At 38.9% G+C, this 27,863-nt stretch overlaps 1 protein-coding gene across 1 annotated transcript in view; it reads right to left on the bottom strand.

Moving 5' to 3' along the window:
* ASZ1 (ankyrin repeat, SAM and basic leucine zipper domain containing 1) overlaps positions 1–25,136 on the bottom strand; it is a 36,786-nt gene extending 11,650 nt beyond the window's left edge. The window contains exons 1-7 of the mRNA XM_032205214.1: positions 25,023–25,136; positions 23,386–23,479; positions 18,535–18,657; positions 14,844–14,955; positions 5,595–5,706; positions 5,174–5,308; positions 2,608–2,720 (exon numbers count right to left, since the gene is read on the bottom strand). Of these exons, the coding sequence (XP_032061105.1) occupies positions 2,608–2,720; positions 5,174–5,308; positions 5,595–5,706; positions 14,844–14,955; positions 18,535–18,657; positions 23,386–23,479; positions 25,023–25,136 (803 nt within the window). The remainder of the gene's footprint in view (positions 1–2,607; positions 2,721–5,173; positions 5,309–5,594; positions 5,707–14,843; positions 14,956–18,534; positions 18,658–23,385; positions 23,480–25,022) is intronic.
* Positions 25,137–27,863: the final 2,727 nt, after the last annotated feature.

The following is a 27,863-nucleotide window of genomic DNA, read 5'->3' as shown; positions in this document are numbered from 1 at the left end:
AAACTGGATTCAGCCCACAGCTGTTACCCCTTTAAACCAGCTCCATTTAAACCAAAAAACATTATCAAGAAAACAGGAATGCCTGTATTAAAGATAGCAGAAATCAGGCCGGTAACAAATTTGTTGTCAGAAGGCTACTGTTCAGAAGTTAGACTGATGAAGCAGAGTCACTCATAGGAAGTTCACAGTTTAACATTTATAAACAAAGATAAATCATGAATTCCCCACATTAGTAGAAGATACAAAAATTTTAAAAGTTTAAACAGCTTTCAACAATTAGATGAACAATTGTAATGAACAGAATTGAACTAAAAAGCAAATGATACAAAAATCAAGAAGGACCACTACAATTGCGATAGCAATCCTTCGCCAACATCTTGAATTTAGAGATAGTTTGCTCTGTCTTCTTGTTGGCCCTGAAATTAAGGTTTGCCTCCTTTTCACATCAAAGGCTAAGTCATTAAGTTCCTACCGTTAAAATTTGTTAAAAGTTTTTTTTTTCTTTTTTTTTTTTTTTTCTGAATACATAAGAAAACATTTCAAGTTTGTACACTGAGAATTCTCAGTAATTCTGTGGGCATACAGGGTCAATTTCAGCAGACAAAATATAGGAAGAGTTTAAAGATACTGCCCCTACCACGAAGTTGAGCAGAATTGTGTTATTATCCCTCTCCCCGCTGATGCCTCCGAACTGGGGCGAGGAGGTAAACAACCTGCAGTGATCAACTTTGCTTTTTGTTTAGGCACTCAAAGCATCTAGTTGGCACAGGTCTGGGGAGTCCTTTGGTAGCTCAAGGCTTGTAGGACAAGGAAAGGACATTTATTCAGCATCTGTATGTTCACTTGAAAGCCTCTCAACAAGATGATGACTCTTTAGAGAGGAGCAATCTGAAGTTTGAGAGAGCAAATTCTTGACAGGTGTTTGCCTCCTTGAACAGTACAGGCACCTGGAGCCAGGACAATTCTCGTTCAGGACAGCAGAAGGCAACGACTGAAGCTACCCTCACTACCTAATGATTGGAAACGAATGACAGCAGCATCAATGCCAGGTTATGCTCACTGACCACACACTGTGGGGCACAACTGATACCCAGCGCAAGATGATGCATGAGGAGCAGATTGGAGAGGAAATGGAAACTTAGAAGCCAATTGGCAACGCCTGTGATGAAAATTATGCAGACAAACGGCAGGAAGGAAGCACTCAGCCTGAGGAAATATGATGGAGTAAACAAAGGTATAGCGTACTTCTTGAATCATCAGACAAAAAAAACTTACTCTTTGTGCATGTGTGTGTGTAAATTAAACACCCATTCCCTCATACACAGCTTAACAGCCAGACATCCGTTAGACTCAGAGGGACTGCTTTCTGAAACCAGGAGTCACAGTAATCACCAGAAATGATACAGACAAAACTGGTAGAGTTTAGAAAAAGCCTACTAACGCAGTGAAATCCTACAAGTGCAAAACTGCATAATACAGAGTTAGGTCTGCATGGTCAGACATCTGGCTGCCACAAACTATTTTTAAGTGGGCTACAGGATTTAAGTGTCTTATTTTAAAAGCTTATCAAGATTACCACGACACTGGTTCAATGCCCTCTAGCCGCCATCAAGTTTCAACAGCACAGAATTCGGATAATGGCTGCATGGTGCTAACTCACTTATTTTATTGGTAACATGCAAGAACAAAGAGGACAGTGCAGATAACTGACTCTACAATGCCAAACCTTCACCCTGCAGCTCTACGAAGTACCTCTGAGATGACCGCAGTTGAAGCCCCAGAATATAAAAACCTTATTGAGGTAAACATTTCTCTAATGACCAAACCTGATGAGGTTGTCTGAAACGAGGTGCCCTGACACTACCTCCGAACTGCTAGCGTGTGACCTACAGCCAGCCCCATGGTACGGAACTGCGGCATTTCAAATTCAGCATGACTTGGCTGAGCAGGAACACTGAAAACCAACCTGACCAACCAGAACAGACTGCACAGAGACTATGGGCTCTGGATATTGTCTTCTGCAAACTACGTCACTCAAGGAGGAAAAGTGGATGGTTTCTTGAGGACTTCTTAGCTTTATGTTCTGGAACAAAACAGTATCAGACATCTTCAAGGTTGCTGAAGCAGGTGCTGAGTTCACCCAGAGAACACCTGCATGCTTCAGAGTCACATGTACTTCACTTGGACTTTCTCAAGGCCACCCAAGTGTCTGCATACACGTGGAAGAAAGAATGGGGCACAGCTGGTCCTGGTGGACTAACACTGAAAACAAGCATTCAGTGAAAGTATTTGAAATTTACTATCAAATGAAGTCTATCAAACGTTCAGTACTATCAAACTGAAAAAAAATGAAGTGGCACTGGACTCTGCCTCTACTTTACATCAAGTCAGAGGCAGGAAAGATCTAGAGCATGCTCACTGTTCATAATGCAAAGGAACTATGCAGTCTTGAAAAATTTAGAGTATATTAATATACTTACTGTGGCCTCTTGGTAGTGCTCCAAAATATACGCAACACGTATCAGTAAAACTTAATCACATTGATATGAACAAATACAATCTCTCAGGAATGTTTATAAACTGAAGTTATGCTATGACTTTATTTACCCAACTCTGTGGTCAGGGACAGCTGTCAGAAATTTGTAGATAGCCTCTTGCTTAATCGTTTCATGGTATTTCCCTTGTGAGTGATTTACAGCCAAAGAGAGTAAACTATAAATCTGAAAGAGCCAAAATGAAATAATTGTTATTTAACTTAAAACGTGTAAAGAAATACACAGAAGTAAGACTACAAAGAGATCTATCAGAAGTTACTACACACAGAGAACAAACATCTGCCATCTCTTCTCTCTAAAAGAACTACAGTGAGGAGTTAAGACTAAGCCCACAGAGCTTATCAAGAGCATTTCTGAATTAATCAAAATCAAAGCTCAACACTGAACTGATGCAAAGCAAAAGAATGTATGTAATGCAGTCCTAGAAGAGCTAGCATCCTGCATTTCAGAAGCAGCAGTACACCAATGTAATTATTAGTAGACCAGAGTTCTACACCCTCAAGGGAGTAAGTTCTCTGAAGAGCTTAAAGCATAAAGCTGTTTTAACATCTCCATTTCCAGCGCATACATGGACCCAACATTTAGCAGTTTATAACTGATGATTCTAAGTTAACTGTACCTGATGGACAAGGACTCTTTCAACTGACTAAGAAGCAAGCCTTCCATCAAATATCATTATGCATCAGTGATGAATTCCATAAACTGAATTGCCCCTGCATGAGTTAAGTTACTAGAGAATCTAGCAGAACTAGTGGAACACCCAAAAGTCCAAAGGAATGGTGAGACCAAGCTTCTGAAATTCAGGTGACCAGCCAGTTTTTTGTGCAAAGACACACACATATATACGTGGTAGGCTGACTCTCACTAGCAAACAAGCCTCCACGTGGCTGCTTGCTCACTCCCCACGATGTGATGGGGTAGAATTGGAAGACCAAAAGCAAGAAAAAAATTGTGGGTCAAGATAAAGTTTTAGTGAAATAAAATAAGGAAAAAAAAGGCAAGTGATGCAAAGGTAATCACTCACCACCTCCCAGTAGTAGGCTGACACCCAGCCAGTCTCTAAGAACCTTGCAACCCCCACACACACATTTTTTCTTCTGGCTGAGCATGATGTCACACGGTGTGTAACAACTCTGGTCAGTTCAGCTCAGCTCACCCAGCTGTGCTCCCACCAGCCTACTCACTGGCAGGGGAAGAGTGACAAACAGCCAAGGTGCACGTGCGTGAAGTGACGCTGCGTAAGCACCGCTCAGCAACAGCCAAACCACCGCTGCGACACCACCACCATTCGGGTCACAAATCTGGACAGCACCACATGAGCTGCTATAAAGAAAAAATCCATCCCAGCCAAAGCCTGTACAATATGCAAGGAAAAAAAATGTGTCCTCCCAGAGCTAGTTTCTGCAGACACAGCCTATGTGACAACCCATGGGGATGCCAACAGGATAAAGAGCAGACTCCTGATCTGGAGCTCAGGACCATTAAATATCCTGTAACATCTGCAAGACTCTGCAGTAATTGTACGAAAGCTAGCACTTCACAGGTCAAGAGGCAAGACCCACCTCTGAAACGGGAGGAGCCTGTTTTCCCTTCTGTCAAAGTCATGTTATAAGATTATACGGCCACAGACTGCTGAACAAGTCATTTATCAAAGGCAGAAAGCATTTGTAGCCCCTTTCAGTAACCTGAGTTGACAGATCACTGAGCCTCGTACACTGATCTTGCTAGCCTACGCTGACAACTTTGTGCATAGTTAACACTTCTGCTCCTGCCTAGCCCTATAGTCTTACAAGAAATAATAACAAGAAAAAAAAATCTAATTACAGTGAATCCCAATTCACTAACGTGAGTAACATTCTTAAAGAGACACTGCAAAAACCCATGTCATTGGCAAGAACAACTCGAAGCAAAATACACAAGCCTGGTTTGTCTGATCCACCATGCATCATCCAGCAACAGCGGTAAGCAGATTTATTTTAGGAAAATATATGCTGTTTTCAGCAGCTCTCTTTATGCTGATAATGAGTTGCTGCTCTTCCAATGATCTGATGACCAATTTATATTGTTTTAGACTGTCTTCTCTCCTGGGAACAGATTTGGAAGGCAGCCAGTACATACCGCTACTCCCCTTTTCCCCCTTTTAGCTTTAGCCTTTTACCTTCCAAATTCAACCACAAACTACACACTGCAAAATAGTTTAATATCTACATTCTCTCACACACTTGGGCATACAGAAGGAAACGTGTTCTTTTACTACCTCTCATATCAACAGTACCGACATTAATAATCCCTTGTCAAATCTGTATTTCAAAGGCAAGGATTCTACAGAAAAAAGGGAATTATCCCCAAACTTCAAAAAAAACAAAACAAAACAAAAAACAAAAACAACAACACACAAAAACAAACCCTTAAAAGCATTCAAAGCACTGTCCTAAGTTGGGATGTAACAGAAAATAGTCAGCACAGATGGAACACAAAATGTATGCAACTAGCTGCTACAGTTTAGTTATTAAAGTAACACTTCTACAGAAAAATTCTGAGGCAATCTCAAACAAGTAAACAAACAACAAAATAAACCCAAACCCACAGAATCTGCATCTCAAAAAGAAATGAAGTACCTCTAAATGCTTATTGATTTTTGCTAGCTCTGCTGCTGTCTTCTCATTCTTAGTCTGTAGATTTTTGTCAGCTCCAAGCTCCAGCAACTTAAAAATGACATTTTTGTGTCCATGGTGTGCTGCCCATATTAATGCCTGCATAAGAACAGTCTTGTTTTTATCAAGTTTACATATGAAGAAAAAAAAAAAAAAAACAAAAAAAAACACAGTAAGAATAGAGGTTCAATCAATAATACAACCTGTGTAATTTCTTACATGGCAGAATCCGGAGACAAAGACGGTGCAAAACAATCTCAAGGTGGTGGTAAAGGAGTGTAAGTGAGCATTTTTGAGGAAGGTACACTAGAAACAAGCTCATGGGCTCCTGTTTGTACGTTGTTTTTTAAACTTTAGTTAAAATACATGGAAGTAGATCACTTACTGAATATCCATTTTCATCTTGGGCATTTATGTGTGATCCATGAGCAACAAGAAGCCCAACAACACGAGAATAGCCTTTTCTAGCTGCATACATCAACGGAGTCATTTGTCTCCTGAAAGGAATGGGGACAAGAACATCAAGATGTTAAAAGCTCACTGCATTATCAAGGAGGGCACCTCAATTCAGTGAAGACTGAATATGTGTAGAGCAATTCAGAGGAAGAAAGCCCATGACACCACATTCACACTTTACCACAAGGTTCAATTTAACAGAACAGAGATTCAGCAACTTCGATCAGTTAGCATTTTTTAGAGCATTTTAAGAGTTGGCATTTATTTTCTAAATGAAACAAAGTGAAGTCAAAACGGTGCATTGAAACAAAAATATCCTTAACCCTTCCCAGATATGAAACACAGGAACTTGGGTGACTAAACCAATTCTGATTTGGTTCTTAACTACGTGAAACTTTTTTTTTTTTTTCTCTTTAAAGACCATCTCTCTCTCATTCAGTACATGGAGCAGTTTAATCAGGGAATAAGGACAGGTGTAGATCAGTGTTGCCACCTTATTAAAAGCAGAGAATATTATCAATTTGCCCATTCCTTTCATCTACATGTATCTGGGGAGGGAGGGAAGTAGCACCTTCACTTTTTACTTCAAAAAAAAAAAAAAAATATATATATATATATATATATTTTTTTTTTTAAAGGGAAACACAGTTAAGTGATTAATTCTATACATGGTTTAATTTAAACTGAAAGTTCCAAAAAGATTTACTGCAGTTTTGTGGAAGGCAAACTGTAAATTGTAATACTCTTCTCGTTTTAACTATTCAGTTAAAAATAACAACTATGTATGTATTTGCAAAATTATCTCTGGTGAAAACAATATAAGCCAAGAATCACAGGTCACACAACTCCTGTGAGTGTGCAAAGCTGCAGTGTGAGTGCAGGGTGCACAAGCACAATTCACATTCAAAATGTTACCTGGGTATACTCAGGTGAAGTCTTCAGAAAATTACAGAGAAACACCACACTAAGTTGTTTTTTTTTAAATGGTATTTTTTAAAATAAGTTCTTAAATGGTAAGAACAAATGTATATCAAAATATTTTTGTCCTTTGCCTCATTTTTGTTCTCTGTTCCCTGAAGTGTTGACACTTTTTCTCCCTATACATCCACAGGTATATTATGTAAAAATATATACATATATATATATATATAAAGTTATTTCTTGCAATTGACTAAGTAGTAAGGACTTACAGACACTATCTTTCCCATTTTTTTTTTTTTATATCCCAAAACCGTGTTGACAACAGTCTACTGATCTTATACTTCTACTCAGATGTTTTTATGGTTGTAAAATGAAACCACAGTGAGTTGGTTTGAATGTTCTGAAAGAAAAAAGATATTCCTCAGATGTTTCCATTTAGAAAAGTATTTTTTGGGAGTCCTGACACTTACCCTTTGATGGAATAAAACCACAGAACTTAAAAGGGTTGGAAGAGAGTTGGATTTTCTCGTTGCTATGAATTAAGAAGTTATAAACTGAAATATTTTACTAATGATGTCTGATTACAATTAACTGTTTCTTAAAACGCAATGTTTTTTGTTTTGTTTTTTTTTTTCCTGAAAGTGTTATATATTTTTAACGTACAGCTCCACGACAAAAATTTGCTGTCAAAACTTTATGTTGCGAGGATGCAATTTGAGGGACTTTCCTAAACTTTATCAGTTTCTTAAGTACAATGTTGACCACTAGAGGGACCCCGAAAAGCATATGTATATCAAAGCAGATGCCTTAAAACGCTGACTTTCTGCTTACTTCAAGAATATTGATAGAAATATGGCTTTGCTCATCTTTTTTTTTTTTTTCTTATTCACAAAAGGTTCTGTTAGGTTAGTATTTTGTCTTACACAAGCACAGGTAAAAGTCTACTGAAAAAACAGGCATATAAATGTGAAGAAGCCATCTATTACTTGGAAATATGGAAAACGGAATGTAACTACACCTCCTCAAGATGCACATTTAATACGAGAAAAATCTGGAAATGAAATGAAGAAGAGATTGCACCAGTCTCTAACTAATTTATTTTAGCCCATCAACCTTTTCAAAAGTAGAAGTTCTGACTGAATGTACGGAAATACTTTTCTTATAATAAATAGGGTGCATTGGTGGATTCTGATCTTGGGTGGATTCTTGTAATAGGGTCAACTGGTGGAACTAGTTGCATAAAAAAGTTTCCTGGTCTCTTTCTTCAGCAGTTTTAGAAGCCAAACAGTAACCTAGCCTGATGTCATAGCTGATGTAGCTTAAAGAAAATGCTTGATTAAAGAGCTCCTCATGTCCCTTCTGACCTCAATCACTCTATGATCCTATCAAGATTACTGCAAAAAAAACAGAGAAAAACACTCTATAGTCAGTCCCTCTAACTTAACTAAATAATGCTATATATACACACAATGTCTATATAGAGACAGAGACCTATGAACATCAATATCATCATTTTAAAGAATAAATAGAAGTTGATTACAACCTAGTAATTTGTAGCAACAGAATCAAAAGGTACTTGCCCAATGCAGACACTGCTTCCCACACTTATTTGCATTTGGTGATAGGCAGCCTGTGACAGATTTTCCATGCTACCACCTTTGAAGTGTTTCTGTCTACAAGAACAGTACATTCCCATCCATTTTCATTTATTCTGCTTCTAGTATTTTTTTTTTTTTTTTGAAACTTGCACACCGCTACTACCTCGCAATTATCTTCTGCTTTTTCAAAGAAAAAATACTGAACAAAAGTCCAGAGGCAACAGAACACTCTTTTCTCCAAAGTACAACATGTAGAGGCTACAACCGCACAGTACTGCAGGGATAACATCTGAAATCAAGGCAACAACTTGATGACATGAGAGGCACTGAGAAAGTACTTCTCCCTTTCTAAGTAAAACCCAATAAATGTGATGTTTAAAAGGTCCACCAACATGAATAGGCAATTCTGACTTCAGGCATTCCAGTTTCATTTATGTTTTAAATTGAAAAGCTACAGCCTGTTTTAGGGTAGAAACATTTACAGCACTGCTTAAATATGCAACTGCATTTATGCAGCAGAATCTATGAGGGGATACCATGCTATGTCTTTGACAAAACCACTTCTTTGGAAAGCAAGGCCCATTTACATGTATGTCTGAAAGTGGGTGGAAGACGAGCTTTAGGGAATAAAGCAAATAAACAACTTTGCTATCCCAACCCTGTAAAAAACAAAAACAAAAAAACCCCTGCAAATAGAACTGCAAGGTTTAAGATCCAAAACATCCATCATTTCTTGTTGAAGACACGGTACATCTTACTACAATCTAAAAAAGCCATACACATAAAGCATAGTGATAACAATCCAAGTAAGTGATCTGAAGAATCCTCTCTTCGTTCTGAGGAACCTTGCAGACACTCTAGATTCAGCAACCTGGCTCATAAAAGTACCTGTGCACCTGTTTTGCAAGAACCTGTGAAGTCCTTTGGCGTTGCACAATTTGCCACATGGCATTTGCCCATGTTGGACATGATACTCAAGGGTTAGTCAATATAAAATAGATACAAATCTTAAAGTGCACATAAGCAACTTATTAATCAAACATGATGTAAGTTGAACCTGTCGTGCAGAATTCACCACGTCTGACAAATACACATTCTTCTGGTTGGAATCACTCTCAAGCGAAACAAAGTCCACCTTTCTAGAAGATTCTCAATGAGGGAGGAAAGGAAGAGATGTCTTCCACCCACACGCAGGTTTCTTTCCATCAAAGAGATATTTGTACAAAATTTAGTAATGCAGCTTGGTAATCTTGAGAAGGATAAGTTGTATTTAAAGTCTCACAACTGCAGAAAGGTTTATTTCCTAAAACGATATATCACTAACATTAGGGAAAAAAAAACATAGCAGGTAGTAAACAACCTTATCAATTTAGTCTCTAATACTTTCTTCTTGAGACCCCAAAGAGAAGAAAAGCTACAAGACAGCAGTATTTTAATTAGTTGATGTGCAAACTGAATATTGGTTCAGGAAACCAAGAAGCATCTTCAGAAGCTTTTGGAGCCAGTTTATTAACTCCAGTGATGTACATTATGCTTATAACTGAGAAATGAAACAGTAGCAGTGTGCCCATAGCAACAGAAGTGAAGCTGTTTGTCCCTTTGCAAGCTTACTAGGATTTTAAGGAGCGAGGTGGAAAACTCTGTACAACAAACAGGATTGGAACCTACTTTAGCAGGTTGTGAGCTGCAATATACTTTTGTGAGCTGCAATATACTTTTTTAATTTTTTTTTTTTTTAAAAAACACTGTTTTCTTAAAAGCAAGGTGGCAGAAGAACATTCTACCATCTTGAAGGAGAGCTTGTTAGGAGAATTAAGCGTATAGTTCTAGTAAGAAGGCTGGGGTAGAATATATGTCAGGCTTAGTTTCAGACTTCATTTTAGACCACCGTTCTTTTATGCTTCTGTTTCTCAACATTTGCATAATTCTGGTAAAACAGATAGAAAATAGATACGTAAGTTCTACATAACACAGGAGATGAAAAAATAGACAAAGTAATTTTCACACAGCTAGAAGTCTACAAAGGAGGTGATTATAAAAGTGATTAGCATAAAAGGTAACAGTGGGGACTGCAAATGCTATGACATGTTCAATCATCCTGCCCTGTCCTTCTACCTCCTCACACTGTCCCATTTTTACAAGCAAAGTGGTTTAGCTGAAGACGCAGCATATTCTGATTTAAAAGAGAAAAACAAGTAAACCACATTATCATGTGGAAAAACAAAACAAAACAAAACACCACCACCAATTCTATGCAAATAACCATGAACAGTGAACACTACTACCAAAAGAAGAAGCCAAACATACTTGAGACAGAACCTTGCTGGTATAATGCTAATGGATCGCAGTGCAGGTTTTGTTTCTGTTCTACAGAAAGGCTGCTCAGGGGACATCCTGAGACATGAGGATATATTGTTCTTCTCACAAAGCCTGTTGCAAACAGTGTCTAACATTGGTACTGTCCCAGAGTATCTTGTATCTCTGCCTCTGATTAACAGTACCAAGCCTGGTGGTACCACTGTGCATTCAATACTAGCTGAAAATAGTACAGTCATCCAAATCGTCCATTTCTGTGTCTAGACTCCCCTCTACTACGAAAAAGGGTGATGAACAAGCTTCAACACTTAAGGTTAGAAGAATGGCTTTTAACTCACGCATTTACTGCACTTTTGACTTTTTCCTAACTTCAATAAAAGGAGGGAAGACACACATGGCCGTAGCCCAGATGAACACAGTACTTTTATTAAGAGTAATTTTTTCCATCTGTTTTTTTTTTTTTTTTTTTTTTAATATTTAGTCCCTTTGTACTGATGTTTGACCAACATAATAAAATGTCTTTGTGAGTTCATAGTGCTAGAATGAGACACCCTCTCGAACTAACAAGGTCTAATATGAGGTATCACAAGATCCTTTTCTTGCAGAAGAAGATCAAAGATCTTTACTCAATCGGTATTAAATGCCCTGATTTTCAACCAGTATTAAATGCCCTGGCCATAAACCACACTGTAGTGCATTAATTTTTCCCAAGCTATTTGCCTTTGCTGAGATGGACTATTAGTCATTTGGCGTAGTTAACTATCACACCGCGATAACATCAAGGTCTTTAAAATTATTATGCAGCCATGCAGACTCACTATCTTATCAGTAGCAATAAATATCTTGCTAAAACTGAGGTGTTACACAATTGCTTTATTCTGTCTACGCAACCTGAAGAGAGACCTACCTTGTGAACTGGGCAATACTGAGGTGAAAATTTTACCCTCCCACTATCATCTGTATTTACAGTTGGAGTTCATGATTTTAGAGGTCTTTTCCAAACTAAATGGTTCTACGATTTTCTTGAGAGCAAAAGTAGCCTAAAACTTCCATTGTGAAACAGTTTCTTGATACTCCTTAAAACTACTCCGAATGTAAGCAGAAGTGAGTTAATGTAGGCAATTTAACACCAGACCTGAACGGTGACTGTATTTTAACGTGCATGCATTGCTGTACTTAACAGTACGCTTCCATCTCAATTTTTAATCTTCACAACAACACAAGTATAACAAGACAGAAGAAGATTCTGGTGTTATAATACTTGCAAACAACAACTGTTTTGAAGATTTTCTCCAGTCACAAAATTCATAAACATTTTAAAACAGAAACAGAGTCTTGGTCATTGACCAGGATTCAACTATACTAGAAATTTTAAGATTGAGGCAAAAAACGCCACACACACATCCCACAGAACATGCAACAAAGAGCTTATTTCAAAATAAAGGAAGTTGCAGTCATTCACCTATTTGTATGTCCTTCAACAAAAATCTGTTAGCATGAAACATCAACTCAAAACACTGTCCTTACCTGCAAAGCCATTAGGTTTCTTTTATCGTACTTAAATAAACAAGAATTTGGAGGGTATCATCATTAAAATCCAAGTCTACTAAACAACCTATGAAATACAATCCTAGGAATTGTTCTGTAATTTAGTTGTCAGTTGGTGATACTCTTTTACTTCTGTCTAAAATGAAGTCACAGGTTAATATTAATAAAACCAGTGTACCTTTTAGAAAGCACTGCAGGTAAAAATAAGTTTTTAAAAAACAAAACCAAACAAATAACAAAGAGTCTGCTTAAATATTTCCAGGCCTTACAAAAGGCTTAAGTATATCATTTACATTTGAGAGCAAGGGGGAGGTAAATCGTACAAGATAAAAACATTTAATTTCTCAAGCTAGCATTCACTTAGATGAAGCACTCCGAGTACAGTAGCTCTGCAAAGACTACACAAGAGCAGGTCTTACAATGCTTTCTCATTTCACCTATCCAATACCTTGTTTGTCTTTCAAAACTCTGCAGTTGGCACTTCTGCTTTCATACACTGCCTTCTCAATAAATACTGGTGGCTATAAAACCAGTTTTACTTCCTGATTTTAATTCAGCAAAAATAACAGAAGTTACTCTGCTTAATACTTTCTCCTTAGTATTCTATTCTATTGCAAAGAAACCATTTACCTATCCACTCTTAAACTTGTCTTCTTTCTTAGACTGCATTTCAAATAACAGGTTATTTTTAGTACTCTTCTGCCTCGTCATGCACACTTCATGAATTAGTCAAAAAAAATGTTCGAATTCCTGTTTATCACCTCCAAATGATGTGAAATCAAAGAACAATCCATATGGCTTCACTGCCAGATCAACAAAGAACAAGTATCAAACTCTGTCTTACACCACAGTTAGATTTTCAGCTGTGAATTCACATACATTTCAGTTGCTGGTGGATGCAAGGGAAGACTCCTAAAATCACTGTTTTTTAAGTACTGAGATAACCAAATAATGCAAAGTTTAGTTCTTAACGTGCAGTGCACTGATCACATAGTGAAGACTCATGATAATCTCTACTCACTGACAGTTCAGATGTCCTCTTACGGAACACTCTGCTTGATCTAAAAGAACAGGCGAAGCAGGACTTGAGTGCCATGCAGAGGATTTGTTGAGTTTCATGATCTTCACAGAATTCTGATGGGTTTCATCCCAGTGTTTCTGAACACACTGGAAGAAGCCCCCACAAAGCAGCAGCTAAACTGCCATTAGCAATTCTAATAATGGAGCAGTATGCATGGAAGTCAAATACTGGGAAGGGAAAAAAAGGCAGCAGGGAGATTTTTGAAAAAGAAAAAATCCAGCTCTTGTCATCTAACTTCTACTTTTGTTTGGTTGAAATGCTACATTTTGGATTGTCAGTTACCTTTTCGTTTGAGAAAGCAAGAACTACCACAACTGGACACGGGATCTGGTACTACTCAAGAATTAACTCGCATGTTAGCACAAGGTCTTAGGGAACAAAGAGAGATAGTAAATAAGTAAGATCAACTATGCAAAAGACACACTGAGTTTATAAATAAGGTTTTGCCCTTGAAATTCCCAACTCTTGTGTCAGAAGCCAGTCTTTTTTTCTTCAAAGTTCAGCCAAAGGCCTTTTTAAGTGTAAACTTCCAGCTTTAGCTTGTTTTCAAACACCCAGGGCAAAGCTGTATAATGGAAAGATTTCCCCCTATTTTTTCAGGCAAGACATTTATTTTAATACCCAGCTATCCGAGGGCAACAAGTTGTAATTATTTCAGAATTTGCAGTTTTCTTTCATGAACAATTTTTAGCTTATAAAGAATGAATGGGGCACTTAATTTTAGTGCTGTAGATCAGTGCCACTTCAGCACAACTTTGTAAATAAATTATTATTATTGTTCCCTATCTATCAGTACTATGATTACAGTGAGGGTCAGGCCCAGCAAATTAATTGAACTATTTTAGTAAGAACCCACAAGCCTCCGATTCTGTTCTTTTTGTATCACTACACAGTCCACATATTTTAGGTAATGTGGTAAAGAGATGAAAAAGCTGTGGTGTAAAAAAGTAAGTTCAGTCAAGTGAAAAACAAGCAGTTTCAGTTTGAACTAAACAAAAAGCTTTTTTTTTCCAGCAGAGGGAGGATACTTCATAATGGATCAGCCCAGAATTTCCTTCTTCATGATTTAAAACAAATCACTGCAGCAGACTATGCAAGTAAAGACAGCTCACAATGCATTGCTTCAGACTGCTGAGACAGGACACGGTAATTTGAGAAACAAACTGTCATCTGCTTTTTTTAAAAGGAGATTAAAACATGCTTGCATTAGAATAACTTTTATTTACAGAGAAGTTTACTTTTTCCACAGGAATCTCTGTAAGGAATATAGCTAGATAATCGCAAAAAGCTCAAAAGCAAAGCCTGAATTTAAATAAAGAATTAATCGATTAACTGATGGGTTAACCCACATCCTTACACAGAATGAGAAATATGCCTCTCCCAAATCATAGGGTATATTTCCTGTGCTTACACTATTGTCAACCAAAGGGATTAAAATAATTATCTTTAAAAAAAGCACAACAAAATTAAGAACAAACAAAAACACCAAAAAACACAACACACACACACATTTAAATTTGATCACACGCTTAGTCAGGTGAATGACTATGCTAGAAGAAAAAAACACCTGCACACTTATCTTTCTGTACATACAGAGAGCAGCAAAGTTACAAAAAGCTAATGAAGTAGACATCTTAAGTGGTAACAACTAAGCCTAAAAATGTCTCTACAGTAATATTACATAATACAGTGTTCACAGACTTTTTTTTTGTACCTGCAAGTAAGGTTAGGGTCGACATTCCTTGACAGCAGTAGTTCCACAGTCTTCAAGATGTTTTCCTCTGAAGCATGAGCAGCACACGCTGCCATCAGCACTGTGTACTTATCTATTTGGAAACTTACAGTTAGAAAATTGCATACACCAATACTATGCTAGTCCAAAAGTTCCTTTAAAAGCCTTTACATTTGCTAGATTTGTTTATCAGGTGCTGATAAACTAAGATTTAAAACAAAAGGTAAGAAACTTGTTTTTCTTCCACTAAAAGTCACTAGAATTATCAGGTAAGATAAAGGCATCTAAAAAGAGAAGACAACGACAGGAGTGAATGATACTAGTAGAGCATTTACCACTACTGAAGGTGAGGATGCTTGCTTAGGTAGTGAAAAAAAAACCTGCAGGAGCTTAAATTTAGGTATCTGTTTCTAAAATCTTGGTCCACACCAGGAGATTCAATCCCTGTTCCTCCCTACCTCTCCCCAAAACACAGCCAAATGAAGTAACATCTTACTGAAGTTAACTGCAACAGAAAAAAAGTACATGCAACTATTTTTTAAAAAACACATAGCAACATCAATTGTAGGGAGAACAGGGGTCCATACAAAAGAAAGTTCAAGTAACAAGGCTTTATTAAAGGGATGAAGGAAACCAGTTTACAAACCTAGACTACTATTGTGCAGTACTGGCAGGAAGAAGATGGCAAAAGGAGGTATGTTCCTTAAATCCACATCCACAATACGTAAAAAAATCATCATGAGGAACCAGTGTATTTCTTTGCTCCAGCTCCAGAGGCAGCTGGGTGTTACGTGCCACCTTTACTCATGGATCAGAACTGCACACCACTGCTGTTTGCCCACAGAACAGGGGAGATCTTTCTTATTTTTCTCCTACAGGTATTTGGAAAACATCACACCTCAAGGACCTTAGCAAGCTCTTTGGCTTAGAAGACTATCATTTGAACAACTGCCCACTTCGCTTACTGCACAAACTTACATACAAGCTCAAACATGCCTTCAGCAATTTAACAAGTATAATTTTAACTGTACATACTTCAGACCAATCCTTGAAGCGTTACAACATATTTTCTACCTTTCTTATAGAAATCTTAGGACCGTGTATGCACTAGTACCTTTATTCTTCAAAAGAGATCAGATAATTTTTGCATTTAAACTTGAGAAGTTTATATACTTCACCCCAGTCTGCTCCACTTTCTTTGCTTCTCCCAACTTCTTGTCTTTGACTTCTCCAACTTAAGACCTTAGGTTTGTGTTTAAATTCACCTAGGTTTTTATAGATCAACCTGCAACTTTCAACCTTCTCATACAGAAGTTGTAAAACACATAGATCGGTGTATTAAATGAAAAAATAAGTTTCATAGAGTCACTTAAACTCCTTAATGGTAAGTAATTAGCTTTCCAGTAAATAATTTCATTCACTAACAGATTCTTGCTCTAAACATTTAAACTGGTCATCAATAATAACATGAACTGAAAGCTGGCTGGACTTTGAACAAAAGATAGCAATAAACATCATTAATCTGGGAATTACATTTAAGAAGAAACTGTAGTTATATTTATATTCCTTAGTTAAAACAGTGATAAAGGGTGGGAAGTTGATTTCTGCTGGCCTACCTACAGGTCATAAATAAGCAAGAGAAGAAGAAACACCTTAGAACACTCAGGTTTCTCTTCTGCACAGAAAAAAAATAGTAAGAGACTGGTAAAAGATTAGTCTGTGGTCAGGCTAGCTGAAAAAAAACACACACAGAAGAGACAGTGTATTTACTCCTTCAAGATGCTACATTCTGATGCCACCACACAGCAAATGCTACCATTAGCACCTCATTCTTCGTCACCACCGAGGTTCATTCCACTATTAGGGTAAAATTAAGCAAGTAGCTTACAAAGAATAACTGAAACGTGACAAACGGTGATTAACAGTAGAGCTGTTGTTAGGATTATAAGGTTATAACATTACTAGTATGGGATCACTCGAGTGGTTGCCAGCTCATACAGAACAACCAGGACTGATGACATTTAGTGCCACTTAGGGATGGCATAGCTGTACTGAACACATTTGGCTTGACCTGAATCAATCGCTTGCAAGACTGCTCCTGGCTGGACAATGCTCAGCTGTGCCCTAGCTACTATTTCACTATACAAACCAGCAAGGAAACAAGCTGAGAAACCTGATCCCAGCAAGGTGCCACTTTGGGCAAACACAACTGGTCACACGGTGAAAAAATGCCATGCATGTTGGTTAACTGGATGGCTGAAAATGCTGCCCACAGAAGTTTCTGTCCAATCTACAGCTCTCTACGACCATAAACATGGAACACGCATGAACTGTAGCAGCCACATGAAAGTCCTCTGACACTGGCTAAGGACAGTAATTTGAAGGCTTAACTGTCCTTGGTGCAGGCAATCTACTCTTATCTCAGACTGATCAGCTCCTAAGAAGTTCAAGAAAATTTTAGAATCCTGATTTGTACCACTTGCACTGCAGTCTACTACTTCTACTACAAATACTGGCAGTCTACTGGAAAATAAGAGCACCGTTTTTATGTACTTCATAGTAACACGTTTCATCAGTTTCTTCTGTATTGCAATGTCTTTTCTAGAGCTTGGCTAAGTTTTCCAACATAACGAAGCAGAAGGAAAACACTACAGTTGAAGCAGGAGAGAATTATTAATGAGCTATAAAAACTGAGAGAGGAACTAGTAGTATTGATAAGTTCCATTAAACTCTTGCCAAAAACCCAGATTTGGCAACACACTGAAGAGTAATTTTCACTTAATATAAAACTTTTGCTCTAGTTTTAGAGAAGTCAACAGTAGTTTCCCATTAACTGGACAGCTACTCCTGCAAACACATTATTTCTTCAGTTAATGCCAGAGGAAGGAAATTACTCTTTGTCACCATCTTGCAGACCTGACATATGACCTACTCTTCTGATTGTTAGGGTGTAGTCATTTAAAATATAAAAATCAAAACCCATCATTAACCTAAAACCTAGTGCTTATTTATTACTTTGGTCTGAAACGAGATACAGTGCGATCACATGAGCAGGTCAGCTGGCACGTTTGAAGGCTAACAATGAGTGACTGGAGAGCAGAAAGCAAACAACTGCAGTGGGAGAAGCATCATCTATGGCCTTAAAGATGAATCTACTGCACATAACCAGCTGGAAAGCTGAACAAAGGAGTAACATTTTATAGGAAAAAAGCACTTCTGTTAGATTTAGAAGGGATGAAACAACATCGTTATCATGAATTTAAAAGCAGTGGGTACCACCCAAAATTCAGGATTCTAGCTGTTTTCTGCATTCATAACAGGATCAAACAAAGGAAGTTTTAACTCTACAACTTCACCCTAGGATTCTTAAACAGGTATTTTCAAACACTATTTTAAAAAATGTACCTGGGGATCAGGAGGTGTTATGGAAGACAGAATGCGAAGGAAAGAGAGAGACAGAATAAGGATATCCATCAGCTGAATCCAGATGAGACCCAAGAATATATATATATATATATAACTTCAGAAATACTACTTTTGCTTTAAAAATCTAGACTATATCCCAGTTCCATTGTGATCATTTGATTTTTTTCTCTCTACATAGAAAGAGAATAAAGGTAGGACAATGTCTGGCACGGAGAGGCACTGGCCACTATTTTTATTCACATCTTACCTATTTCAAAGCATGCATTGGCACCTCTGTCCAGAAGGAGACGCACCACTGCAAAATCAGCCACACTGGCAGCACACATCAGGGGAGTCCATCCAAACTGAAAGCTAGATTCTATGCTTACACCTGTCAAAATTTAAGATACTAAAATCTTTAAATTACATCAATGAATCTTTTATAAAAAAGATTTTATAAAATCTTATTCAAATATGTATTAGCATGAAGGTTACACAGTTTCCACTTAGTCCTCGGGAAAGGAAAGCCTCTTATACCATTGCTGTTTTTTAAATACATCCTTCTCTGGAATATAAGAAAACAACTTTTAGAACTGACCCCAAGGAAGCCCAGTACTCAATCCAAGTAGGTAAGCACAACAGAAAAGCATTTAAATAATAATAATAAAAAAAAACCCAAATTTTTATTCTTACCAAGCCAAATGGGCTGCTGTGGAAGCAATGTGTCTGTCATACTATTAAGACCATACTGACTAGGGTTTTCTGGCTTCATGGCTCCTTTTACTAGCTACCTTCCAATGCAGCTAAGCTGCAGATACTAGTTTTGTGTTCAGTACTATGAAAATATTATCTCCAAAGAAATATAATTTACGATCTCTTCCAACCCAAACCATTCTATAATTCTAAGATAAAATAATGCAAGATTCAGTCACCACCACCAGCTTTGTTAGCCTGTATAATAGTCACAGCCTCTCCTGTGGCTAATAATAAACTGGCCAGACGGCCCTTCCAAATTCACCAAACATGGAGTACCAGACCCAGCAACTCACGTGACAACTTTCAAATAAAAATCTTTATAGATTTTTGCAGTAAGAGAAAACATCCCTTTACTCATCCATCACGTATTATTTCCTCTATAGCAGTTGGTTGCCATCAGTTGATTCCATGTTAGTCCAACAGTGATTGTGGATTACTAAATGTATTTCTTTACAAGAGGAAGTTGTGGAAAACACTGTCCTAAGAAATTTGTGACAGTCAAGCTACACACAAACCTTTTCATGCAGAATGTGTATCTACCTTCTCTGCCTAGACAGCTTGTCAAAGATCTGCTCACTGTAGCAACATGAAGCCATTAAAGCTGAGTAGAAAGTCACCGCTCTGCAATTGATTCTTCAACTGTTCAGGATCAGGAGTTGTAATCAATAAAGAGGAAGCATTCAACAAATGCCGGGTTTTGAAGCATTCTAACACCTGCAAGCCACAGAAGCTATGATCAAATCCTTTCAGTAATGCATACATACTAGCTGCAATCCTTAATGCCACAGCATTCCTGTTTGCCGTTTACAAAACGCTTCGCTGAGGCCCACAGCCAAGTTCCACAAGGCGACCCAGTAACTGTGGGTGAGGACTGCCAGTCCCTCAGCAGCTGTATCTGAACTTCCTTGTAGACAAGTCACTTCAAGTATCTAGAAAGTTTGATATCCCACAGCCCACTGAACTAACACCGCTAGGGAAGGAGGATGAGAAAGCTGGCACTCTCAGCATTACAAAGTCACTGTCTCTCTTCAGAGGAAAAGCAGTCCAAGTGACTACAGCTCCCATCCAGAGCTTTTTAATACATATTTGAATAATAATGGCAAAAGACCTACTAGGCATGCATTCAGATTTACTGGAACACTTGATAATGTGCTTTCCTTGCTGCTTTCTTTACATATATAGTGGACAGTATCGGCCAGAATGCTGGTGCTTTTCCTAAGTTTTAAAGGTAGAATGGTCTTCTTTTGCAAGGCAACTTTGAAATGTCAAAGTTGCATTGCAGCCTGTCACACGTGGTCTGCTGCTGTCTTTCTAGTGAGTGCCGTGAAGCATTTCTGCACTGTGGAAGTCACAACGCAAATTGTTACCCTCAGGGGAAGATAGAGAAAGGACAACTAAAATAGCATCAACACTTACCTGGCTGCTTGGCTGCATGGTTATAGGAGCTGTTGACCGAGCATCTCCTGCTAGTTACTACTCAAACTCATTGCATGAGCTGTTTTCAAGTGCTCGTTTGGTATCAAAAACGCCCTTACAAAGTCTGGTAAGGCAACAATGAAGCCCAGGAAAAAAAAAAAAGATTTAGGGAAAAATGAGGCCAGATCAGCCAGCCTGCTGCAGCTCCATGATCCCAGGTCCAACCAGTACCAAGGCTGTGTGTGTATTCCCTGCAGGCAAACACAGACACCACAGACACCACCAGCCCCACAGAGTGCTCACAACACAGCATCGAGGGCCTCACCCTGCTCCCCTCTCTGTCCGAACAGAGGGCTCCACAGCCCACACGTGCACCCCCCTGCCTCCCACTTCACTCACTGGCTAGTCTGGTTTGATCTTTGCTAGTGATCACACACTCACTCGCACACCTTAGTGCAGCTTCTCTGGTACCTCATTCAGGTATTTTGTTGACTGTGGCTAGTAACAGCAGTGGTAGGAAGGCTATTTTTAGAGAGAAAAATGCAACCTCAAACTCAGAAAGTTTAACAAGGAAGAACTATAATCAAATTCTGCATATACCTTTTCACGATAAGTAATTCCAGGGATGATACAAAAAAATGTAAGGTGCTGAAAGACTCTTACTTTAAGAACCGCTTCTACTTTTAAAATCCATTCACATTCAGTCTCAATTTATTTGAGGGGCAACTTCTAAAATGATTGATACTGGAAGACTTCTTTTCTAATAGAAGTATTGATTTAAGTCTGTCAACAGTGACTGCTGTGGTTCCACAACACCTTAAAGCTAAGTTAAATAGCACTGCTGCTGTCTCCAATGCTGGCCCACCTATGGTTCTCAGTTCAAAGTCCTAAATGGCTGAAAAATTACTCATTCCCCACCCTCCCGTACATAGTTTACTGTTATTTCAGTTGTCTGAACCACCTGCACAAGACCAGATGAGCTCCGACAAACATGCAAAGACAGACTGCTGAGAACAAGAAAGGAGTGCCTGTGTTTGTATCTCTGATCTGCCTGAACTGTCACTAGGCCTTAACTTTTAGTCCCATTTGAGGAAAACATACAGATTATACAGTAGTAAGTATTTTGCTCCCAGAGCAGACCAAAATGCCAGTTAGAGTCACCTCCACACCTTCTACTTGCTTGCAATACTTTGTGACACACACTTCAGGAAACTGTTCTTAGTATGTTAGTATTTTATAGTAGAGATTAGAGAAGACTTGTCCATTTCCTAAAGGAGCTCTGTGAAATTGCCTCAGCAGCACGGATTCTTGGAGCAATTGCAACGCAAGCCAGGAGACAGCATGTTCTTGTTCTACCTGAGGGAACGTCCATAACTGTTGCTAGGAAATCCATTTCCAACACAAACCTGGAGCTTGGTGGAGAGCTGGTAGCACGCCTTCTGCAAGCTCTACTGAACAGAAACTAAAGGCAACTTTGGAGGCAAAGATTTCATCTGACTAAGCACTAATCCTCCGAAGGACAATGCCTTTCGTCAGAGAGGCATTACGTTCCACTGCTCTGCAGAGGCTATAATCGATGTGTTAAAAATTAATCATTATCTTAGGAAATTTATAGACACTCTCATGACACTCACTGCCTTGTGCATTTTAGAGAAGATGCCAGACTACAGGAATTTTCACCTTCCAAATGGCTAGAACAGCTCATTACGTGGCAAGCATCAACACAAAAAGGTTTGATCTGAGCTATTACTGTTTTGCTGAATAAGCAGTTTAGAGCGGCTAACTGTAACAGAACAACTAAGCAATCCAATGCACAGGTATTACTAAAAACTCAACATGAGAACAGATTCATTCAATGCAAGACAGAAGATACATTTCACACAGTATTCACACACCGTGTTTCAACCTGTGCATTGGTTTTGAGTTAATACTGATTTAAAATAAAATTATTCCCTGCTGGGGTGAGAAAGTCTTCTCCTTGAAGGGCAAGTAATGTCACCAATTTAAAACTCAGAAAAACCCATTGCTAGCTGAAAAAAATACTTTCTTCCAGCCACAAGACACATTTTCTCAGAGAACAAGCTCACGGCTACTTGTTCTGCTTGCTTGTTGAAGCAAAACTTCCTGATAATCATCACTAGGCAGGTCACATCAACTATGCAGCTTCTGATTGCTCTGGATGCTTCAGTAAGTCCAATCCTCCGAACACTGAATAGCAGAAACACATTACAGAGAAATACTGAGTAACAGATCATGGAGAAAAGCTTTTAGTGTCAGGACAAGCTACTTTTTAGTGACAAATGCCACATAAACCCTATTAGACCTTTTGGAATCACAAAATCTTTCTCCAGCTGATGTTGCCATGACACTTGGCACGTACCAGATATTGTAGTATTAAACATGGCACTTGTGAAAATTAAGGTATTACAAATGGCACATGCCACAAATTTAACAGTGCTGTGGTCAAGAAAAACATGGAATTTTCACACAGGGGGAGCACACACACACACACACAAAGCCGATGTCCTTCCTTCTCCCCAACCTCCAAAGTAGAACAACAAAATAAAGAATACCCACTCAGCTCTCACTCTCAATTTAAACAACCTCAAATTCAGTGTTTGTGGTAGATATTTTCAGGTTAGAGATACATCTGAAAACAAACACCTTATGTAATTGCTCCCACATGACAGCTTTCTCAGTTTCCTTGAGTTTTGACTGACAAAATAAAATAAATATCAATTAGGAGGAGCTTGCAGAAATACATCATGCTGAGACACTGAAAAAAAGCAATTTCATCTTTATATCAAGAGTTTTTATCCCATATTGGACATATTCACGTATTCTTATATTGACCCAAGATGTTACTTTGAAACAAGAAACTTCAAAGCTTTAGAATTCTTTCCAAGTTCAAGCAAATGTATTCAACTTCATAAATAACTTTAATTACCTGAGTTTAAGAGTTCTTCTATCAAGGACACATCACCATGAACCAGAGCTTTCTTGAATGCATCCTTCTTGTCTAACTCCAACATTTGATCCAACTGATATACAGACAAAGAAAACTAAAGTTAAAAACATGGTAACTGTTTCAAGCTAGCAACTACAGCTTGATTTCAGTATAAAAGCACTAATGATCTCTGTAAGGACAACAAAGAGAAGTGGAGGAAGAGAAAGGCATTGTTAAGACTTTACTTCTTCCACCTTCCACCTCTGTGGACCTGCTTGGGCAGGTAAAAAAAAAAAAAAAAAAGCTGTAAAAAAAAAAAATTTTAAGATGACCTTCTCAGAAAGGTTCCATTCTCTGAAAATGCAACTATCTTCCTTCTCAATGGATGTGCTATCCTCCTACAGTGTTTGCAGATTTTCTTAGTGGTGTGTTCTTTCAGTTAAGACTCCTTTTCATATTCTGCTGCTAAAACAATATTGCAACACATTTCTTTACCTTTTTTGCACATTTCACATGCTGTGAAGCGTTAAAAAAAATAAAACGAATATAATTAGAAACAAAAATTGCAACGTGGGGCAGCGTAATCCAGTGACTAGCTGTGTGGCATAGCCCCGCATTTCATCGCTGGAAGGGTTAATGTTGTTATTCCCTCCTACTCCTGTGATGGCAAAAGACTTATAATTGCTGTGTCATAAATGAGTTGGCTAAAAACTGATTTGACCAAAGGACTGGTTTACGATTCAAGCCGTTGCCTGACTCACGTTCCTTTCACAGAAGCATCACAAATTTGTTCTATATTAAAGCTGCAGATGCAGATTGCTGCTGGCATCATCCCAACTATAAGTGATTACATACACCAATGAATCAAGGAATATTCACTAGCTTCTTTGCTGACAGAAGAGGGTATAGTCAGAAGTCATATTTTGTGGTAAATTTGGAAGTTGTATCACGAAGACTCAGAATTATACTATTTCCTCCAGGGTATTGTAGTCTTTCCCACATTTTTTGCAGAGTTCTTAGTAACTAATTAATGTATAGACAGTCAATGATAAGAAACAGCCAATAAATTAATTTGGACTTATTTATACTCAACCATCAACTTCCAAATGACGCATATCTTTGGATAGGAACCTTGATTTAAAGATCAAGGCCAGTGAAAAATTGACTGTAACCTTTAGCAGAGTACTGCTAATTTTAACCTTACTTCCATTTTCTAGCTCCAGCCACGAGAAAAAGCCATGCAGGTCCTCCCTTTGCCTCGCACTATCAAATGCCTCACGATTATCAGATGCCATAAATCTCTTACGTCTTCATATGAGGATGAAACATTCTGAGATTTAAAACGTAAAGCAGCTTTCTAGGCCTCAGGTCTTTCTCAGATTCATTCTCACATGGGAAGAGTAATAGGTCTGCCATCAATAAATGCAGAAATCATTTATGAGAAACGTAAAGATTTCACATAAGAAGCCAATCCTTCAAAAACCAGGTTTTATATGCCTAGACCAAGGATATTCCACCATTGCTTCTAAAAAAAGACCCACAACAGAGACGGGGAGTGGGTCTCAAGCCCTCTCCCCTCAGCCGCCACCCAGCCCCGGCTGGACGAGGGCTCCAACAGTGGCGAGGCCTCGCCCCACCTGCGCCTCATCCCGCGGGACGCCGATATCCCAGCAGTCGTCGTCGCTGTCGCAGTCCTCGTCGCACCCCGCCGCCACGCGAGCGCCCCACGACGCGGCGGAGCCCCGCGACATGGCGGCGCCCCGTCACGAAATGGCGGCGCCCCCTCACCACACACACACACACACACACACACACACACGCGCGAAATGGCGGCCGCGGCGCGGTGCTGCCTCGCGCGGCACGCGCCCGGCCGGCGTCGCCTGGGGAAGGCGGGAGAGGGGCGGGAGGGGGGGGGTGTCACGTGGCCGCGCCGCCTTCCCGCGCGAGGCGAGGCGAGGCGGGGCGGAGGGGCCCTCGTGTGGCCTCTGAGGGGAAGGGGGGAGCTGCGGCAGCGGGAGGGGAGGGGAGGGGGCTGACCTCGCGGTTATAAGGGTGGGGGAGTGTAGCGTGTTGATCCGTGTTTCAGCGGTTTTGTAGGGTTGTTGGGTGATACGGTAGGGCAGGCTGTGATGTCCTTCCGCGTCCGTGGTTATGAAGTGTTTTTAAATCTGAAGGAAATAAAAAAATAATAAAAGCTTTCTCTTGTTTCTGTCATCATTTATACACTTCTAAAAAGCCAGCTCGTGTGATGTAGCAGCAGTCAGTCCCATTGCCCCTGTGTGTGCAGGCGCTGTCACCAATGGCTTGGCAGTTCTGAGGGGAAGGCTGAGCAGTGGCCATATGCACCGTGATGAGCATGCACCCCGCTCCCTCCTGCCCTTGTGTACAATAATTCATGTTTCAGATCTGCAGCTATGTTGCTTTATCATCAGAGATAATAATGTCTCCTCCATTACAACGTTCACATGAAGCCGCTTGAAAAACAGATGAGGAACAATGTTTCGTGTATATATATATATATATATATATATATCCATAAGCAAAACTGCACTTCAAGCTCAGTGCAGACCTTGCCCGAGTCTGAAATGAATTTGGTCTTTCACCTAATGAAAGAGAATAGAAAAGAAAAAGACTAGTCTTGGTGAGGAGGCAGATGCTCGCGTGGAGTATTTAATACAGTCTTTGAACCTATGACAGTGTACAAGTGTAATTTTGGGGAAATTCCTTTAAACCAAAATGTCACTCGTACTGTAGGTATTTCTTCGCTTTTACATTCTCGTAAACTGCAGTGCAATATGTAAGGTGGCTTTCACTGTTTTGGGAATTTGCAGGTTAGTTAGGGTCATGCTTAAAACACACACGGTGCCATAAAATCACAGGTATTCAAAGAGAATCATGGTGTGATTGGTAACGTTTAATGGAATAAATATTTTTGTAGCCAGTAAAATTTATGGCCTAGTCATCTAACTTCTTTGGATCTATATGGGTCCACCAGTCTTCCCAAATATAGTCTCCAGACCATGAATGAAGCTTCCACAATATTCTTCCTCTCTTTGGCTCAGCTATGATAAAGAACATGGGCTTGCTAGTAGAATTCTTGTCCCTGATAGCAGAATTTGGAGCTTCTGAACACTAAAGACAACTGAGGGTGCCTTTTACAGTTGTCCTGATGAGGGTTGGTTTTAGCTGGTTATATTATCTGTGGATTCCTTACTTTTAACGTACTGCTGATTATTTAACGTGTGGGTATTTCATATGGTTTATTTGTCCTTGTTCAGGCTTCAAAGCTTGAAATCTATTGTTTTTCCCCCTTTTCTTTGTACCATCTCATGCACAATTTAAAACATCACAATTGACACTTTGAACGCAGCCTACATGCTGCTTCCTTGTTCAAAGGCCACCTCTCTTAAAAGGTCTCTTTCAGTAACAGCCCTGGTAGTCTTTAGGACTGCGAAAAATAACCCCTTTCAAAATGTCACCATGCAGAAGAGCTGTGTAGCCAGTGCACCTGACAGCTGTTTCAAATGTACACAGTCTGATAATGCAGAAATTTATAGCAGGTAATCTGTCATTGTGTGTCTGCTTGGGACTGTAAAACAAACATTGATGTGGATGCTCCTTCTTCTTCACACTATTCTTAATCCAATTCATTTGTGACTTTGAAGTCTGACTTAATTTTTCAGCTAAGCAGACTCTTCATTTTGGTTGATAATATGGTAAGTTCTGGCTGTCATCCGTATTTACCAAATATCAGTATGTTTTTACTTACTGTGGTGGGAACAATTCCCAGCATCTTTTCCTCATTGCTATGCTGTACTCATTTTACACACAGGAGGCAATTATAGAATGGTTCAAGCTGGGAAAATGGCTCGGAATAATTTTCTGCATCACAAGGGGCATGAGAACAGGCTCTAAAAGCTAACTGTAAAATAAATATCTAATCTAGGTGTAGTCTACCTCCATGTACTTGTATGTCAGCCTATAACTAAGTACACCTGTTAGAATTACAGTGGATAGTTAGAATAGCAATCACTGGACTCAGTAAATACCAGCATTGTAAGAACATACTTTTCTCTGAAAAAAAAAGAAAAAAAAAAAAAAAAGAATTTAATACACTCTATCATCCTTCACATGAACCCACCCTCTTTCCTGGCTGTACTTCAGCTTGTTTTCATTGATCAGCTGAATATTTATCTTCTTTCGTGACTTCTACTATTAAATAGATTTCATTTGTTGACAGATTTTTTTTCTATCTTTTTGTCTATACCTCATGTTTTGTCTCACATGGGCCCTATGTATGTATATCTATTTATTCAAATATGGTCACCAAAATATTTAAACCGGTTAAATTCCGTCTTTCAGACCAAAAGGTCTGAAATCAGCAAACATCTAAGGACTTTGATGTTGGGAAAGTAGTGTTCTTGGGAGGAGAATCAGAACTGGTAAATGTTTAAAGAGTGACTCTGTGAACCTTAACT

Source organism: Aythya fuligula, chromosome 1, assembly GCF_009819795.1.
Source record: "Aythya fuligula isolate bAytFul2 chromosome 1, bAytFul2.pri, whole genome shotgun sequence".
NCBI classification, from domain to species: Eukaryota; Metazoa; Chordata; class Aves; order Anseriformes; family Anatidae; genus Aythya; species Aythya fuligula.
The sequence above is the reverse complement of the archived record's forward strand: the minus strand, read 5'-3'. Positions and strand labels throughout refer to the sequence as shown.